Below are 20,290 nucleotides of genomic sequence, written 5' to 3'. Positions count from 1 at the left end.
CCCCCCCCCTCCAAAAAAAAAGGGGAACAAAAACAACCCCCCCTCCCCACAAAGAACCTACCTGTGCACCATATTGCGGTGTACGCCATGCACATGGGCTGCATTGTTAGAAATCATCTCAGTGCTGGGTTTTTTTCTTTTTAAAATAACATTCATTTAACTGTGGCCGTGTGTTGTGATACGCTGTGTTGCGATTAAATGTAAGCCTTTATCATCACAGTGCACAAACGATTTTTTAACACAAGTCGCTTATTTAGTTTTGTGTTACTTTTTTTTTACAATTTTGCAAAAAGGCGCAATTTAAAATTTACAAATATTTTATTATCTCAATAGTTTTATCTTTTAGATTTAGTTGGAAAAGTATTTTTTGTGTGTGCATGGATATGGAATTTGATGCTTTTATCAACTGAATTGTGTATTTGAATCAGTTTAATATTGATTGACAAACATTTGCGCAATTATCGCAGGACCTACATCAAAATTAGTAGCACCTTTTTTTTTCTACCAGTGCTGTGCTTTCAGAAAATATACAGTTTGGGGGGGGGTCTCTAACAAACGCTAGCGACAGAAAATCAAAACAATGGGAAAAATTGCAAAAATGGTGAGGCCAGCTGAGATTAGAAGCTTTCCAGAGGGCGTGGCAGCGAAAGGGTTAAATGCACTCCTTGTACACTCTCATCCTGGGGCATCCTTTTACATTTGTATTTGTTAAAGTACAGGGAAATGATTAGATTGCAGAGCGACCATCTCCATGCACTACTACTTTCTATTTTTCAATACTCCCCCCATACAGGGCTTTATTTCCATGACATGTATTAGCTGACAGTTCAGTAAATAAGTGATAGGTTTGAAAACTTACATGTGCCACATCTGGACTGCTTCCTTTAACATGAAGTGAGTGATGGGCCACGTTGACCAAATGGCTGTAAAAAGAAAAACCATCATGCAGTAAAACTAAAACATAGTTCAGGGCAATAGAAGCATTATCCTGCAAACTAAAAAAAAAAAATGATACAAGAAAAAGAGTAACTGAATGCATACGTCTGTAAGTCATTGCTGAGCAACAAATAGAAAGGTTTACACAGACTGCTGAGAGGAGAACTCTGACTGGATGGAATATAATGACTCAGTCTTTAGGCTGATCACAGGAGTTCTTTTTCACTGGCTAAACAAGAAAAATGTTTAAAGTTCCTGCAGCAAGTTCTGTGGCCCAGCCATATAAACGTAGAAGCTTTTTTTTGGCAAATGCAAGTTTACCTATGTTTATTTTATTTTTACCTTTTAATCAGCTAGAAGGCTAGCCGAATGGATTTTAGCAAACATAAATGTAACTACTAGACCTCCCGGTCATATGCGTACTGGGTGGAAGATCCAAATAGGCAGACAGAGAAAGCTGGACACTATGTCTTTAGGTGAATCTCGTATTCGTATAGCAACGCATGACGTTCAAGGCCTGAATGCGCCCGTGAAAATGCGAGTGGCTTTCAACCACTACCATTCCCAAAAAATAGATGTGCTCCTCCTTCAAGAAACGCATTTCCCTCATAGCTATAATCCATCTTTTATACATAAGCACTATACTCAATACTATTTAGCGAATGCGGCAGATAAATCAAAAGGGGTAGCCATACTTAAAAAACGGTAAGCTTGTGTCGACAATTGAGACCAGATACTGGAGATGGAACAATAAGGAATCCTGAAGACTGTCTTTTTGATTTTTTGTTTTAGGTTGTTTTGTTACATTGTAGTATGTAGATGGTCATTGTATATGCCTCAATGAAAAATAATAAAAACTTTTGAATACATAAATGTAACTACTAAAAAGAGGAGCATTGAAGCACCTGCAATAATAGATATTAGGCTTCGATATGTCCCATCGCACTCCTGACCGGAAGATCCCAACAAAACAGGGTGAGTACAGTAGCGACAGCAGATGCCTCTGCAAATCTCATAGAGCCAGTAAAAAGTCACTCGCACTCCAAAGCGACGCCTAGTCAATCTCTTTATCGACTATGGTAGTGCAACATCTCAAAGGGACATTTCGGAAACCAAGCGGTCCCTTCTTCAGGCAAACATTTTCTGTTTGTTTGTCTGAAGAAGGGACCGCTTGGTTCCGAAACGTCGCTTTGAGATGTTACACTACCATAGTCAATAAAGAGATTGACTAGGCATCGCTTTGGAGTGCGAGTGACTTTTTACTGGTTCTATGCAATAATAGATGTGTCGCTTTGGAGCCACAAGTGCCATCTTCGCGGACTCTTCTCCTCCAGCCAACGTCCTTCTCTGTTTATAGGGCAGCCCATGATTATGCAGCTCCCACTCTTGCATAATGAAGTTATAATGTCCTGGCTCTAGGATACGCCCTTTGGCATCTAACAGATGCTGGGAGTGTATACTGCACTGTGCATGTCATAAAAGAAAATAGGGTAAGAAGATTTTTTTGGGCCAGAAAAGACATACAAAGTCTCTTCTGCCACAAAATGGTCATGCTGGCAATTTAACATTTTTCAGAGTAAAGCTTCTCGATGATTGTATATTGGCTAGATAATTGTGCATAATATTTCTGTTGCTATGACCAATGTCCATTACAGCCTTTAATCAGTACAGAGCAAATTGTAAGATGCATTGGACGTCACCTCACAGGAAGGCGTACCTGGAAAAAGCTTAGTGAGCAAAGGCCTACATTTTGCATAAAGTCTGTACAGACAATTTTAAGAAGTAACTTGTTATACTTACATGTAACAATCAATTGCGAAAGCATCAAACGATCCCATAACAGCCTCTGCATCACATCTCATAGATAAGCAGTAAAACAATACATTCATGCAAGGTGACTGACAGCCGAACCCACCAGCTGCTGAGTCTCCTGTGATGAGCGGACAAGTTTCTGTGGACATGCCCGCTTCCTCAGAGCACCTTGCATGAATGTATCGTTTAAATGCTTATCCATGGGATGTGAGGCTCTTATGGGTTCCTTTGATCCATTTACAATCGATTGCTACATGCGAGTATAATAAGTTAGTTATTAAAATTGTCACTTTTTCACGAGGTGGAGACACTTGCTTTCTGTTCTCTTTACAGGTTTTGGAGGACTTTCTGGTTTGTGAGATTTCGCAGCCGCATTCCTTGATCAGCTGTGTTACTTTTATCAAAAACAAACGCTGAAGATCAAACTGTGTTAGTCAACATGGAACAGTCTGCTGAATGATACTGTAGGTTGCATGAATTTCAATAAGTGTGAATATCATCCAGAGCCTGTGATTTGTTTGATAGAAACAGGAGGCTAATGGGAAGTATAGTTTTAATAAACTTATCCTGCCGCTTCAGGATTCCCATATTGTCCATTATCGATTTCCTAATCCCAGATTTATGTTGCACGGTCCTTCCCGATCATAATACCTTCCAATGTTTGTGGAATACTGATGGACGGATACCTATACACATTCTATGCTGATCTTTTAGTATCTCCTCTACTTTTTTTATTATTGGTATTTATACAGCGCCGCTTTACGCAGTACACATGCGCATCAGTCCCTGCCATCAAGGAGCTTACAATTTAAGGTCCCTATCTGACATGCATACATACATGGGCCAATTTAGACAGGAGCCAAATAACCTTCCAGCATGTCTTTGGAGTGTGGGAGGAAACCTGAGTACCCGGAGGAAACCCATATAAGCACAGGGAGAACATACAAACTCCTTGTAGATAGTGACCTGGCCGGGATTTGAACCAGGGACCCCCAGTGCTACAAGGCAAAAGCGCTAACCGCTATGCCACTGTGCTGCCCTGCACATGAAAGACAATCCACTGTATCTGTAAATTTTCTACATGTAATTGTGTAAATGCTTTTTGTATTAGCTCCTTGAAGTGGACCCAATTCTTGATATTTTGATTTTATGTCTATTCTGTCTTATATTTGTAAGAAACTCCATCAAAATACTTGAACCCTTCTTCACCAGGGCATGGATGCAGTCCATTTATCTATATCTACAGAAATCAAATCACTTAAAATGTTGTTTTACTGTTCTTCTCAAATATTAGCTATTGCAGTGACCTGTGACTGCAGGCACTGAGGGATGACAGAGACGTCACTGGGATTTCCCATGTTGCTACAATACAGGACTTTCCATGTAGTGGATTTTTCTACAATAAAAAATGCAGTTTGGCCTCTGCTCTTAAGTTACCGGGACTGCCTTCCTAAAGGGAACAGTGCAGGATGGCTTACTCTTGAATATAACAATAGCTGACAGTATACGAAGATACATTATGGTTGTTTACTGTATAATTACCCAAGGCCCATGAGGAAAGAAACCAAGTATCTTGGCTGAAGGTCCTTCAGTGTCTTATGAATGACTTCATCATATCTATGTAACAAGAACTTGCGTTAAGAACAAAAAATAAAAAAACACAACAGCAGACAATGGAAGATCTAAGCATGTTCCAAAAATTGTACCCTTATGCAAAAAAAGACATTCCAAATTCTATTAAGAGTTATAAGTCAATAACCGCTATTCAATACACAATGACAAAAGCCTTCTTTCTCAATAATGGAAAGTGGGAGGACCAAACTAATGAAAAGGCATTGTGAAATGTATTAATACACCAAGTATACAACTAAACAAGCCGTCACTTCAATATTTTTGTAAGTAAATCACACATCTTACAGATCACTTGTATAAGTGATCTGACATCTATTGTTAAAATCACAACATGTGTGATTCACCCATAAATTGGAAAAGAAATACCTGAGCAGTTGCCGCAGGGTGAATATTACAGAATTGGTAATCTGACAAAAGTGGGCCCTTCAGATCCTGAAATGTAAAAAACATATACATTTTGACTTACAGAGCTTTAAAAAGGAGTGTTCAGCACTGACTAAAAGAACAATGAATGAACGATGGAAGTAATTTTGAACTGCAGATGTCATCAGGAAGGGGTTCAAAATTCTAATTCTAGTCACCCTCGTGCACACTGGGACTAAATACAATTCAAAAGATGAATGAACAGAAGAGAAATTCATCTGAAGTGTATTGGTAGAAATCACTTAAAACGTTCCTAAAGCAGAACTCCCAGGAAGTTTTTTTTTTTTTAAATGAACCCTTGCAGTGGGGCTACACCCATACTGTAAAGGTTAAAGTGACACTAAAACTCAGAATGTAAACGTTAAAAAAAACAAACATTCAAGTTCCCCAACTATTAACAAAAATGTATCTTATTTGTGTATCACTCGGCTGAAGATCCTCAAATCATCTCTGAAGTGGTGCCGACACTGTCCTTCCTTCTGGAGGGTGGCTACTTTTGTTCCCCATGGCCCCCGTGTGTGTTTTAAAGTAGCCACCACTCCAAAGTTACTCTTGTTATGGACTAAAAGAGTTGACTAATTTGTATTGAAGATATTTTCCATCAAAGGAGTGAACTTGGAGCGGTGGCTACTTTACAACACACACAGGGATCATGGGGAACAATTGAAGATCTACAGCACATAAGATACATTATTGTATATAGTTAGGGTACCCGAATGCCATTTTAAGGTTTAAAGCCTGAGTTGAGTGTCACTTTAAGTGCTCATTTTGGTCTAGGGAGGAAATTAACAGTTATATTCGCCTGATCCCCTGAGCCAGCTGGCTGTGACAGCGCTCCCTCCAGCCTCTCTCCTCCTTTGCTGCAACATGGGTATGTTCATCAGATTTCTCACGTCCTATACACGGTGTATAGAACGCAAGTACTCACAGACCTTAGACCACTGCAGCGGAGGGGGAGAGAGGCTTCATGGACCGGTCTACAGGTATTTTTACAATAATACCTAAAAGACACACATATTTGCATGAAGCTGATCTTTTTTTCAAGTTCATCTGAAAATAAATGAAATGTATACATTCTCCATAAAAAGTCAAATGTTCCATATTTAAGAGAAAGCAAAAAAAATCATACAAAGTGTGTGTCATTTTCTGAAATACAAACTGACAGCAAAAGGTGTTTCCAGATAACCAACAAGGGGACGGGGTGCAAATGTTACCAAAGTAGGAGGCCTGTATTTCCTGTTTACAATTCAAGGCATAATATTGAACGCAGAGCAAGGAATACCTTTAAGAAATTGGTATCATTTCTACAACTGCATATTTCCAATGGAATCAATTACAAAATATATCTTGTGGGGTGCTGTACCTGTACAATTAGAGCTGCAATCCCAATCTTTTCAGCGGTGTCAGCAGGGTCTTCAGTTGTTTTACTTGCTGTAAAAATAAGAGCTTAAGTATTTAGAGATTTCTGCTACTGTAAATTCGATTCAACAAACTGTTATTTCCATACTTGTCTATGATAGGGTACCTGGTTTTATAAATGACTGCATGACAATGACAATAGACCCTATGCTTGTGGAACATAAAAACAGTTACCCAAATAAATGCTGCTCTCAAGATTCTAGAGCCTGAATGGGAGTCTGGCTGCTATAGGCCACACTGCCAGCATATCTCTGACACTTTAAAGAGACCCTGTTACCAGACTATTAATTTCAACAAAAACCTTCCTACAGGATTTGATGTGCATTCAACATAGGTTATACATCTTATTTACTGTGAAAAGCCTCCCTTGGGTAGACATCAAAAAGCTCTGAGACTGCTGCTCAGACCTGTCATGCAAGTGACACTTTATAGTATTCCCCTTTGCTTCTCCCCTGTCAGATACGTAAAAGATTATGGGAGGGAGGTGAAGAGATGCTGGGCCAGCACAGAGTCATTAGACACTCCCAGAAGAGGAGAGGGATATGATGTATATGAGGGTGGCGGCTGTGCTAAGGAATCAATTCTTTCTGAAGTAGTCAAATCTAGCATGTTTAAAAGGGCACATTGCAGGGGAATAAAAACCATTTATGGAAAAGAAAAAACACTGCAAGTATGCATTTCAAATACTTGATTTTTCTATGCTTTTACCTGAAGTGTTTTGGGTTGGTGACAGGGTCTCTTTAATGCAGGTGTATATTTCATAATTGCAGATTAACAGTGATAAAATAATGGCAGCCATATTGTCAATGTAATTCAAAGACCCTGGTCCTAGACCTTGAATCCATCTGCACCTTTCTATTGGCAAATCACTATGACAGTCAGCTTCATTGATCGATTGATTGATGTAGGAGGCAGAGCTATATTCTTTTTCAATAAGTCTGATCAATACATGGAGACTAGTGCAGACATTGGGAGATTCCTCATATGAACCTGCTACATCAGTTCTCTCACTAGAAATATTAAGATCGCTTTCAGTTCACTTTAAAAATGTTTCTTCCATTACAACATGTGCAACCCACTATCTTTCATTAGGCCCGTTACTGTAACTTTAAAGTGGTGAACCCAGACTAAACAACACACCCAAAGAATAGTGCGCACTACCAGCAGCTAAAAAAAAAAAAAGACTTTTAAAAAAATGTAATAAAGTCCTTATTTTATGGTCACATTACCACTTTTCTTTTCATGGCCAGAGTCAGGGAGTGGGTTAAGCAGTAGCACCTCACATGCTTTTCATGCTTTTTCAGGTGAATGGCCCCCAGCCATGCAGAGTCACATGGTGCGGTCAGTCAAGCGTTGCTGCCTGCAGAGTGGATCAGATGCTTGACTGACAGCTTCACTTTGCTCTGCATGGCCTGGGGTGGAGGGCCTGGAAAAGCTGACGCAACGTCACCAGGACATGTGATGTTCTGCAGCTGAGCCCAGACCCACACACCTCCCTCAACCTGGGCTATGCTTACATGGGTGGCTAGGATAATTACTTCCCACAGCAAGGGGAGAATGTGCATTGTGGTGGCAATGCTGCATAGGCTCTACGAAACTGCAGACCGATGCCACAGAGAAAAAGGAGGAGCTATCGACTGGCAGAAAGTTTTCATAAAAGTGCACAGAGAGGTTACAAAAATCATTAGGAATGTTGTATTTCAGGTTTTTAGGGGATGAAGGGGGGGGGGGGGGGTTTACTGACACTTTAACATAACAAAACCAGTGCAAACATCACAATTCACTTAAAGACTTTGGGGACATACTTTCACTATTTGCCATATTTTGGAGCATTCTAGAACGGGCTTCATCCAAAACGTCCTCCAGAAAGATCACATCTCCCTTTCTTGTCTGCATTCCCTGTACACGGCCAAATTTAACATGTTGACAACTAAGAAAAATTAGCAGAAAAGCAATATTACAAAAGATGCAAATTGGAAAAGTTCATAAGCCTGAAGCCATTATTTGACAGAGTAACAATTGGACTTCATGTATTACGCATCTTCAAAATGTTTCTCCTAATGTGCTTATGTACATTCGACCACCACCAATCACAATGTGAAAGCTGCATTTCCAAACTTCCTGTAACTGGTCCACATTGTTAATGGAACAAGTGTAAAAGTATAAAGGCACAAATAACTTGGACACCAAACCTCCCTATGAGTTTTTTCAGATGCCTGCAATTTCTGGGGTAAGCAGTGTGCTTAAGAGGTTATTGATAATATATTATGTAAAGTCTATTTAAAATAGAGACACTTAAGGAATTTGTACACATCACTGCATCAGTGTTCATTTCATTGACAATATATTTGGGGGGGGGGTTTCCGTCATTTGGCTGTTTTTCTGTGATGAAAAGGAAACGAAATACTAGAGCAGTTAACGGGACTAAAATTCGGCTAATTTTCGGCGAACGAAAATTGGACAGACGATTGCATGACAATTTCCGGTTCCCTAAGCTCTTCCTTTTCCTGGCAGTAGGCAGATGTGCACAATTCAGCATACTGAACTACCCAGTGGGACACCAGCTTACAGCACTTGCTGCATAGCCACAAACTGTACAGGAGATATCATGTCAGCAGGGAGAAAGAGAAGATGTATGGATGCATTTACATTTAATGCTGACGAGAAGAAGATTCTTTGTAAACCATGTGGCGCGACAATCACCAGTAAAAAACACAACAAAGTTACAGCGAAGATTTGAAGATTACTCATCCTGAAATTCATGCAAAGGTAAGCATGCCCATATGCGCATGGAAATAACTATCTCTATGCTATGCAAGCAAATGTGTATATCCGCTTCAGGTCTAAAAAAAACCCTTCATAAAAAATTAACACCTGCGATGCGAGTCATGCACATGTATACATAATCTCTTTATTACCACAATAAATGCTAATCACTTACAAAGGTGGAAATGGACTTTAAGCTAACATTAGTTTGTTTCCATATGTAATAACAGGTTAATAGACGTTTACGCCAGGAAGATATCATGAAATGAGTTTGGAAACGCTAGAGAATTGCTTAAATGCATTACACTAAAAATAAACCCATTAGACTTTAGTCAACTAAAACTAAAATTATTCAGATGACTAAAATACGACTACAAAATAAACATTTGTTAAAAGACTAAAATGAAATTTGCTGTCAAAATGAACACTCAACTGCACTATTTAAAATATATAACGATACACAAATCACAGCTATAGACAATGGATGCAGTTGTTGCAACCTTGTAGGGAGTAATTTAGTGATATTACATGGGTATCTGTGCAACCTATAGTTACCAATGGTTCCAATATATAAGCCTGGGGAAGAAGCATCTGGATAATGTTATGCTTACTTGCCTACTTTCCCAAGGATCTCCAATATTTTAAACAAATGTTCAAAATGTGTTTGTTGACTTTTGTCTGTCTTAAAAGAGGGAAAAAAAGAAGAAGGAAGTTAAATTCAAAATATTTACATCTGTTGTGGTTAGTTTAGTCTGCTTATGCAAAAAAAAAAAAAAAGAACATTTAAGCCTTTCCTTTATCATAAAAATTGAATGTTTTCTCTCATTCGTTTTCTCTTTTTCAGGCTTTTGTCCTTTATTTTCGGCCGGTATTCCTATGAACAGCACACCTCCTGTCCGTGGGTGGCTACACTCACTCCACTACTGCATCTATGGAGGCAGTCATGATTGCCACCCAGGCTGAACTCGTCTGCTTTTGTTCATGCCATCGCATGTGGGATGGGGAGATCAATAGTTTCAGCAGGGGGATAACATTGTTCCATGCTTCCAGTTAAGCTCACAGGAAGTAACAGTTAAACGAGAACTATGAGTTGAGTGAAAATCACTCAGCCTCATAGTTGGAGCGGACGTGTGACAAAGAAGCTGTCACGTCAGCTCAATAGATCGAGAAGTGAGCGAGCGATGGAATGCATTTGCTCCCTTTCCGATCATCTCCCTGCAGATAGTGATGCCTGTCAGTCACCGCTCCCCGCAAGGATTCCCCCTCCCCTTTCCGATCCTCCAGCGCTGAGTGGAGGAACGGATGGGGTAGGGTACGGGCAAAGCTGGCTCAGCCTCTAGACAGGCAGAGCCAGCTGTCATTCAGGAAGCTGGGTGGATCTCGACAGCATTGTCGGGATCGGTCCTGGCTGCGGCGGTCTCAGTATACCGCGAGCTGTAGCTTGCCATATACTGAGCTTTGGTTCATGGGAGGACGCTAGTATATATTCTCCCGTGACCCTAAAGAGAACTATGGGGAGAAAACACTTACTCCATAGTTCTCTTTTAAATGCATTCCTGGCAAGATCAGACATTTTCTGTACCTGCAGGAAATGTTCTTTGCCTAAAAACATCTAAGGACTGATATGATGTATATATGACGTTTTTGTTCCGTTTAATAATTTAATATATGTGTGACACCCGGTACCGGGTGTGTGCATTGATCGGGTCTTTTCTGCCCGTGCGTGCCCGCTAGGGGGCGCGCGCGAGCAGAAAAAAATTGCCGTCTGGAGACGGCAACCCGCAGATGCAGCAGGTTAAAGTGGTCATGACCAACTGCCAGCCCTTGTACGTTACCTGAAGAGAGGCTGAAAGTCTGGGCCTGCAGTGGTTATAACAATGCGATATCACCGCAGGCCTAAAGTTGGCCACATACGGTTATAATTCACAGGAATTGGCTGAAATTGCAGTGCGTTGCCCTGCAGACTCGACAAAAGTCGACCACTCAATGGAAGGAGTCAGGCGGAAAGGTTACGACCGAACCATGATAGCAGCCTGTGGGAGCCAGTTGTCAGAATACAATAATCGCAGCGGGAAGGTTCTTCATCCACGTTGTTTAGCATGAATGGAATCGTTTAGATTCTTTTCAGTCAGACAGCAGGCGGAACAAAAACAAAAAATCTATTCGCTTATGGCCAGCTTCAGTATTAGGCATCTGATACCAAGAAATACAAGTACATGTTTGCAGTAAAGTAATAACATGAGAGCTTTTAGCAATATTTTCTTTGGCTTATTACCATCTCTTTCATGTCTTACATTTATGTCTAGTGGATGTCATCAGTATTATTAATCATAACAGCATACTGTCAAGTCTGGGAACAGTTATTGCAAATAGTCACAGTAAATCCACAATAATAATAATAATAATAATAATAAACACAAGCAGATACAATGTCACTGACATGATCATCCTAGATTAGTATCATTTAGATAGAACACTAGTAGTAACATTTATAAGAGCCCAGACATAAAACCTGCATGTTTCTAAAGAAATGTAACTCCGTACCACGTAGATCATTTCATTAAAGTTAGATTTCTCCATGCGATCAAGTGCAGCTGCAATGTCCCTAGGAGAAAACACAAGTAAATAGAAATAAGTGAATAAGATGTTTAAAACTTGTGAAAGAAAACTAGGGAGAATTATATTGTTAGAAGTTGCACATGATTTATATTTCTAAGGACTTGTTCACGCTGGTCTGTATGCAAAATACGCTCGGTTTTAACATGAGAGCTTTTGTGGTGCGAGTGGTTCAGTGGGTAGACAGTGTAATGTGCGGTCTTAGAGATAACCTCATCAGTCTACTGCTTCTCCATCCACTGTGCGGTCACAGGGAGGGAGAGGGGCAAGACCTGTAATCATTATTTAACTGCAGCACAAAAATTGATCTTTTAACTGTGCCAGATGTTGAGGCAGAGCTGTGCAACTCTCCATACTCGATGGACAGAACTACAAATCCTTTGGCAGGTAAAAACACCCCCATATGGGTACTTAATCTGTGTATTTCGCCATTTGCATGAAATTCAATATTGGGGTTTCGGTAAGAAAAGAAAAAAAGAAAAGATACAAAAAAAATAAAAAATGCATTTTTAACAAAGCAAATGTGTTCTCTACAATCTTTAATGCTTCCAGGTTTTATGATGGTTCTTCTAATGGCTTAATCTATGAAAAATGCATTAGCAACCTCATAGTACTTTATAATTCAACATTTTGCACAAAGAATAGCAAGCACAGCAATTCGTCAAATCAATGATCACACCTTGTAATATACAAAGATGTCCCATCACTACGCATCACAGTAGAAAAGGTGGAAACATCCCCTTGCTCTGAAAGATCCACCACTCCTTTACCGTCGCTGCAAAAGAAAAAAAATAAGAATGATTATTTTTTGTATCACTTTCTGCACTTCCAGAAACTGCAAAGATATACAAGTTCCCATATTAATGCCATTATAACATATGCACTAGAACTGAGAACTTTCCATTGTAATATATGCATTAGGATTGAGAAGTACACCATTGTAACATATACACAAATCTGGAGATAGGCTATTGTGCAATGCACTGACTGCTGATAGATAACCGGACAGAGAACGGCTTACCCTGTTGTCTTTAGAATTCCTTTCTCTTTAAGCAACTTCAGAACATCTTGTGCCTTCTTATTGTAAAAAGATTCACCAGAGTATTCATCAAACTGCACCCCAAGACGCTGAAAATAGGCAGGAAAACATACATTGTAAGGGGCATATTTTTTTAAATTCTGACCATGTTCCATACATATTTAGGGTGTAACATGAAACATAGTCAGTTTGCAAACTCTCCACCTTGCCTCAACTTACCTGAATTGCGGGATTCTTCTCCCCCCAAGTTTGTATTCAATTGCCCACATGGCTGTGTCATACATTCACAGATCCTTTGAGAGGATCTGTGAATGGAGAAGTCCCAGCAGCCACCACGGCAGAGGGTCTTGTAGTTGTCAATGGAATACAAGTGCAGTGAAATCACCACACTTGTAGTCCATTCACTTTTCCTCTTGTTCAGGTTACTGAATGCCCATACTGAGACATGGACGGGAGGAAGAGTCAGCAGGATATATATATCTCTCTCTCTCTCTCTCTCTCTCTCTTTATAACAGGTAAAAAAATGAAGTAACTGGATGCAAGGTACTGCAGGAGCATTTTGTACAATAATTTGTTCTCAGTTTTAGACCTCGCTAATCCACTTGTGAAGCTTACTTTATATACTTTGGTATATTCCTCAATGCTCAGATCTCTGAATTGTGTCCACAGGGAAAGAGCCTGTGGATGTCCATTCTCAAGTCTCTGCATAAAATCCTGTGCAGACGACTTCATATCTTCATCTTTATTTGCTGCTGCATTGGCTTTCACGTACACCTAGGTAGGTAAAATTTGTGAGTTATCTTTTATTCATTTTCTTCTCTGAGTCGAAAAAAAAGGCAAACATTAGTTCTTTCAGCCAGTTAATATGTGGCTTAAGGGAAAGCAAATACTAGCTGTTCTCCCAAGCCACACAAATGCATGTATCTTAAATTTGGTGATTAGCTAAATCACACCAGTAAATATATCATTTATATTTCAGAAGTAACAAATTCAAAAAATCTCATGTGGTAAAATTAGCATGTGGTGCTGTCGCTGATTAATGCCTATATTTCCTCTTCCTGAGGACCAAAAGCTGCTTTTATCAGATCCTTGTATATTGTGAGAATTATGCACCGCCTAAGTATGTTCAGCAGATAAATAAGGATATACGTGGAGACATCTACAGCAGAAATATATAAATAATATATCTCTTCATGGCAGATGTTTTTTTTACTCTTTTGGCTTGCGGCAGGACCAGGCAGTGATCTCATGTCTACAAGGTACCCACAGACACCACTGGCTGTACTCCTACCCAAACACAAATTGGCCTGGTGTATATGGACAACTTAAGACTAGCTTTGATTTTTTTGTAACTGCAACTTACCTCAAAAAGGTGTTGTAAAGGATTAGCTCTAAGTTTCTCATCAGATCCATACTTGCTGAATCCAGCACCTACTAAGCCTGGAAAAAACATGTTTATAAGAGAGGTTTAGTATATTTGGAAGACTTACAGGTACCCACAGTAATCTGATGCAGTTGACAAGCCCAATATGTAAATTTATAAAAGCAATAGGGGCAATATAATTGGTCACTAAGGTACGCAACACATTTTTGTTCTAGCAGATATGCTTCTATATGTACTCCTGTTCAAAAACTGTAGTGAACTGTATGCAGTTGCAGCAATGCATTTGGATGTGTAAAAGGTTCTATTTGCTGAAGGAAGGATAAAAGACAACACCAAAAATGCCTAGCCTCCACACATAGGCAGCAGAGAGCCTGGGGCATTGTATTCTCTGAGAAGACGAAGTATTTGAATCCTTCTATTACTCCCTAACAGTTCTGCAACACTGTTAACATAGCCTTATGCTTTTAAATTTGAGTATAGGCTCACATCAGGGAGTGGTGAATCTTATTGTGATGATAGTTATCCTTTAACCCCTTCATGACTGAGGCCTTTTTTTCATTTTTTGCACCCATGTTATATTCCACATTTTAGGCCTGAAAATTACTTAAAACCCCCACACATTATATATTTTATGAATGCCAAGACCCTATACAATATAATGGTCGTATTTGCAAATTTTTATGTTGCGCAATATTAGCGCAACTCCTTATTAAACCCCAAAATTTTGTGATAAATTTAATTAAATGCCCCAAAATACCAATTTTTTTTAAATGAAATATAAAAGATGAGGTTACAACGAGTAAAACGATACCCAACATGCCCAGTTTACAAATTGCGTGCGTCCGTGAAATGGCGAAAAACTGCAGTGCCCCAAAAAGTCCACAGAAGACGCTTTAAAAGCCCCCACAGGTCATCAATTTAGAGATACCCCAAAATACTGGCCCTAGAATTATTGCTCTCACTCCGGCGTGCGCGGCGATACCCAACATGTGTAGCGCGTTCGTCGTTTTCATGCGTAGGCGCACCCGACGCGTGTTTACGTGGCGACGCGCGTGCTCGCGGGGGACTTTAAACATTTTTTTATTATCATTATTAGATTTATTTTGATTTTAATTTTAAAAACTGTTTTTTTTTTACTTTGACTGCTATCACATGGGGGGGCTTACAAGCCCCCCCATGTGATAGCAGATGGTGGTGACAGGTACTCTTTAAGGTGATGCTGGGGGGTCCAAAAGACCCCCAGTGTCACCTTTACACTGGGTCGCACATCAATAGCTTATAGATCGCACATCAATAGCTTATAGCTGGGCTGCAGGAGCCCAGAACTGACAGCCCAGGGACCGGAAGTGATGCAATCTGCATCGCTCCCGGTCCCATAGAACGGCGAGAGGATTGATGAACGAAGTTCGTCGACCTCCTCCCCAGCTCCCCGCGGTCACCAAGGACGCCGGTCCCGGGTCCGTATGAGGGGCAACGGAGCCCGGGAAGCACGGCGGCGGTGTCCGGCGAGGGGTGTCAGTCACGAAGGGCTTAATGTGTACATATGGTCAAAATAGTATCTAAAGGTTTTTTTTTTAAGTAAATGGTAGGCATTTCCAGGTGGCTGTCTCATCCCCTGCACAGCACCCTTGAATTTCTGAAACTCATTGTAAAAGTACCAACCAACTTCTTGGTCACTGGCTCTGGACTTGCACCGCTAACCTTATGTATCCTACAACAGGTCCATCACTGTGATGAGTGGCCTTACCAAATAATAGTATGACAAATAGTATAGTGTTGAGGGGGACTAGTGCCGTGCTAACAAAAAGGTAGCTGTAGGGTCCTTGTACTAGTGTTCGGGGATGTAATGTAGTAAGGAGGATACTGGAGGTGCCCCACTATTAATGTTAAAGTGACACTAAACTCTGGAGTTAAATCCTAAAAATGTATGCATGTACCTCATTTGTTTATCACTCGGTTGTAGGTCCACTACATCATCTCTGAATTGGTGCGGACACTGTCCTTCCATCAGGAGGGTGACTACTTTTGTTCCCCCGTGGTCCCTGTGTGTGTTGTAAAGTAGTAACCGCTCCAAGCTTGCTCCCGTGATGGACTACAATCTCATGTTTAGATTACTAAATGTTATTGAGATTGTAGTTTATCACACCTCCAGTTTCCCCCTTGCTACATTACATCCCCGAAAACTATAGTACAAGGACCCTCCAGCTACCTTTTTGTTGGCACTGCACTTAAGAAAAGCACCACAAGCATGCTTTAACATACTTTATACTTGTAATACAAAGTATGATATTTTTACCCTGCAATCCTAAGAGCTGAAAGACTCTATGACTAAGTAAAATGAAATGGGGAAAAAAAAAATAAAAAAAAAATAAAAAAAAAGGAAAGAACACGACTCCAGGGAGCCACAGATTGCCAAGTTCAATAGGTGTTGGCACTGGAAAGCTTCCGTTTTATGAGAAATACTATATTAAAAAAGGTCCTATGTCTGGTTTCTGCTCAAATTATTAACAAAGACAAATGAAAACTGTTCCTAGGAGCTGATATATAAGCAAAAGTTCATAGGTCTGTGACCTATTAACGAGCAAAACAGAAGCCTGCACCTCTATGTCATCAGACACAACAGTCTGAAGCTCTTTCAAATTAAAGTGGAAAGTTACTTTAAAAACATGCACATGCTATACTAGCTGCTTTAAAATGCTTAGTAATACTCACCAAACTGAAGGCCCCAGTCCCCCAGGTAATTCATTCTTATAACTTTACAACCAACTGCCTCCTTCAGATTAGCAATAAAATTCCCTGGAAAAGAAATGTAATCAGGTTTAAACATTCTTCATTTGGTGCAGCAGAAGATAAAATGCCAACTTATTCAACACATTTCCATGGGAAAAGAAACAAGATGTCTCTTACCAATTATTGTGGAGCGCAAGTGTCCAACATGAAATTTTTTGGCAATATTGGGTGAACTGCAAATGCAAGAAAAAGACAACTTACTTCAATCTGTCCCACAACACTCACATTGTGATAACATAGTAGGCAAACGGTCCTTAAAGTGACTCTAAACTCGGGAGTTAAATCTTAAAAATACATTCAAGTACCCTATTACCAAAAATGTATCTTATTCGTGTATCACTCAGCTGTAGATCCTCCAATCATCTCTGAATTTGTGCCAACACCATCCTTCCTTCTGGAGGGTGGCTACTTTTGTTCCCCATGGTCGCTGTGTGTGTTGTAAATTAGCCACAGCTACGGGCTTGCTCCCAGGATGGACTGTGATCACAATACAGATAAGTACCGTAAACTAAACATTGTAGTCCATCACCTGAGCGAGCTTTGAGCTGTGGCTACTTTACAACTGTGTCAGGAGAAAATAAAATATTTATTTATATCATGCAGTTTACAAATTGTGACATTTCCCAGCTCCATTAATTTGGCCTGTTTTAAACATTGCTAGGGAGAATATAATTTTACAACAAAAAGAACGACATGAGATTTAAACAACAATTTGGATGCACAAGTTTCCTGCAATTAAAATATACAAGTGATATACAATAAGCATGTGAAGTAAATGTACCTGTATTCCACCAGAGTCAGACCCTTAGGGGTGTTTGACAAAAGCTCAGAATTCATTCCATATAGGGAGCCATCTTGGTATATTTTTTTTAAAATGGTCTGAAAAATATTTATAAATCAAAAAAGAATCATTACAACTTACAGGGACTGTTTTCAAGCTTTGACACCTATGTTTTAACTACGCTGATATGCTTTCATATATATACAGAACAGTGTGAAATCCACTAAGCCCTAATTTACTAGATCAATTTTAGATTGACCTTCAAAAGTCTCTTAAATACAATGAGTATAGAAAAGAATCCCCCCCCCCCTTAAAATAAAAACAAAAAGCCAATCCTCAAGAAAGGCCACAAGCAGTTATGACTGAGCTTTGCCACAAGCAGTTATGACTGAGCTTTGCCACAACGCACCATGAAGATTTTGAGGTCACATGGAAAAGGGTGATATGGTCAGTTGAGACTAAAATTGAATTATTTGGCCTCTACACCAAATGATATGTCTTGCAGAAATCCAATACAGCTCACCATCCAAATAACACCATTCCTACAGTAAAGCATGGAGGTAGTAATATCCTGTTATAGGGGTGTTTCTCTGCATCGGGATAGAAGGAAAAATAGATGGGGCAAAATACCATCAAATTCTTGGGGAAAACCGGCTGCTCTCTGCCAGAAAGTTGTCAATGGGAAGAAGGTTTACCTTCCAACGTGACAATGTCCCAAAGCACACAGCAAAAAATGACCACACAGTGGTTGAAGGAGAAAAAAAGGTGAATGTCCTTGCATGGCCTAGTCAAAGCTCAGACCTAAACCCCATCGAAAATATGTGGAAAGACTTGAAGAAGATTGCAGTCCACAAACGGTCACCATCAAATTTAAATGAAGTTGAGCAGTTCTGCAAAGAAGAGTGAGCAAACATTGCAAAGTCTAGATGTGCAAAGTTAGTAGAGACATATCCCAACAGACTAAAGGTTGTAATTAAAGCATAAGGTGCTGCAACAAAATACTGACACAAGGGGGTAACAGTGATTCTGTTTTTGATCCCCCCTCCCCCCCACCGATATGTTGGTGTTATATCTTTCACTTGGATGTTATAGGTTGCACTAATACAGCTGGATAAAACAAAAACTGTGTCTGTCTTCATTTCAGGCTGCAAAGCAACAAAATGTGATTATTTTAAAAGGGGGGGCGATTCTTTTCGATATCCACTGCATGTATGTAGCTCTAGTATTTTTAGTTATAAATTAAACACATCAGAAGATAAATATGTAGTTGTAACATAGTTGGTAAAATCAAATCAGCAACCATCTTTCAAGAGTGGAGAGACACAAAGCCAGACTCTTCAAAACATGTCAACTGTTTGACAGTGTGTTATTGGGTACCATTCTGTGTATACCTTCAGGTATTGAGTCTGTATCAGTCTGTATCGAGAAGATACAAAAGTTTGTTTGTCAAATAAACAGTTGCTAAATTTAAAGCCCATCTCCAGCCAACCCAAAACACTAGCCTTGTAGTGGGGCTACCCCTGCACTACAAAGGCCAAGTGCTTGATTATGCTTAGGGGACAGTAGAAAGCCATCTTACTCACCTGATCTTTGCTTCCAACGTTTCTCGCAGCCTCTTCTCCCCTTTGCTATGGCGACCTAAGGCTCACTTATATGATCATATCTAATGCAGGTTCCATAATCTATAATCAGCTGGAGCAGGGGAAAGATGGGTGACCGTTGACTGCAGGGGAAGTGAGAATCAGGTATGTAAAAGTGCTTTACTCTGGTCCCTTAGGCATAAACAAGCGCTTTACCTTTTCAATATGCGGGTAGCCGTACTGCAAGGGTAGTTGTTTGGTTTGCCCAGAAATGGACTTTAAACCAGGGAAACTATAACAATAGGATAGAATTAGAATGGGGTAATCATGTTGAAGCAAAGAGGCGGAGGGAAACGTTTAAAAAGGGGTTAGAGGAAGGAAGAAAAGAGTTGTATTTTAACACAATTACTGCATTAAATCTTTAGTCCTCCATTTTTAATCCACTTAGAAGACTCACCTCTGTTAATAATTCTCTGTTGATTTTGAAGGTCACAGATCCTCGACCAGTACCTATTTCACTGATAATAGAGTTCGCAGCCAGCTGAAATTCATAGAATTGGCATATTAGTTATGACAAAAACAATGTGTAACAAGCTACAATTCAGTCAAAAAGGTGTTCCATGAAACAATCACTTGTTGTAAACCGTTTGGGTAAATAAATGACTGGGAAGAATACAGTGCAGGTCATTTCAGTTTTTAAAAATGCAGGGCAACTATGCGCAAACAGGTTACGAAGTGACAAAACGTGTTGGATGGAGTATTATAGTTAGCTCCCTATACTCGTTCTGATCCACTTACTAAGTCAGTCTTCAGAGAGTGGGCAATTGCTGAGGCAACACAATGGTTTTGGACCTGGAAAGCACTATGCAGATACCTTTTACCAGAACAGAGCCTGGGAATCACTAAGAGGAACCCAGTGCACAAAGGTCATTTTAGGCTAAACCGCATGCCCAATCTAGTGGTGTGCGTATGCAGTACTCCAAAGGCCAGGTTGAGGATGACCATGCTGGAAAGCTGCAACTGAAAAGACAAAGCTTCGGCAGCAATACAGAGAAGAGTCTCAATTTAAGGAAAATAAAACATTAGTCTAAACACATCCGAGCTGTAGAAAA

At 39.9% G+C, this 20,290-nt stretch overlaps 1 protein-coding gene across 1 annotated transcript in view; it reads right to left on the bottom strand.

Moving 5' to 3' along the window:
- RARS2 (arginyl-tRNA synthetase 2, mitochondrial) overlaps positions 1-20,290 on the bottom strand; it is a 28,560-nt gene that overhangs the window by 2,692 nt on the left and 5,578 nt on the right. The window contains 16 exon segments of the mRNA XM_018554364.1: positions 860-923; positions 4,291-4,365; positions 4,747-4,780; positions 4,782-4,812; positions 6,167-6,234; positions 8,028-8,152; positions 9,600-9,670; positions 11,533-11,593; positions 12,284-12,379; positions 12,626-12,732; positions 13,259-13,417; positions 14,007-14,083; positions 16,740-16,823; positions 16,935-16,990; positions 17,599-17,696; positions 19,636-19,719. Coding sequence (XP_018409866.1) covers positions 860-923; positions 4,291-4,365; positions 4,747-4,780; positions 4,782-4,812; positions 6,167-6,234; positions 8,028-8,152; positions 9,600-9,670; positions 11,533-11,593; positions 12,284-12,379; positions 12,626-12,732; positions 13,259-13,417; positions 14,007-14,083; positions 16,740-16,823; positions 16,935-16,990; positions 17,599-17,696; positions 19,636-19,719 — 1,290 coding nt within the window.

This window comes from Nanorana parkeri, unplaced genomic scaffold (assembly GCF_000935625.1).
Source record: "Nanorana parkeri isolate BGI_ZX_2015 unplaced genomic scaffold, ASM93562v1 scaffold154, whole genome shotgun sequence".
In the NCBI taxonomy this organism is placed as follows: Eukaryota; Metazoa; Chordata; class Amphibia; order Anura; family Dicroglossidae; genus Nanorana; species Nanorana parkeri.
Note: the sequence above shows the minus strand (reverse complement) of the source record. Positions and strands in the feature narration are given on the sequence as shown.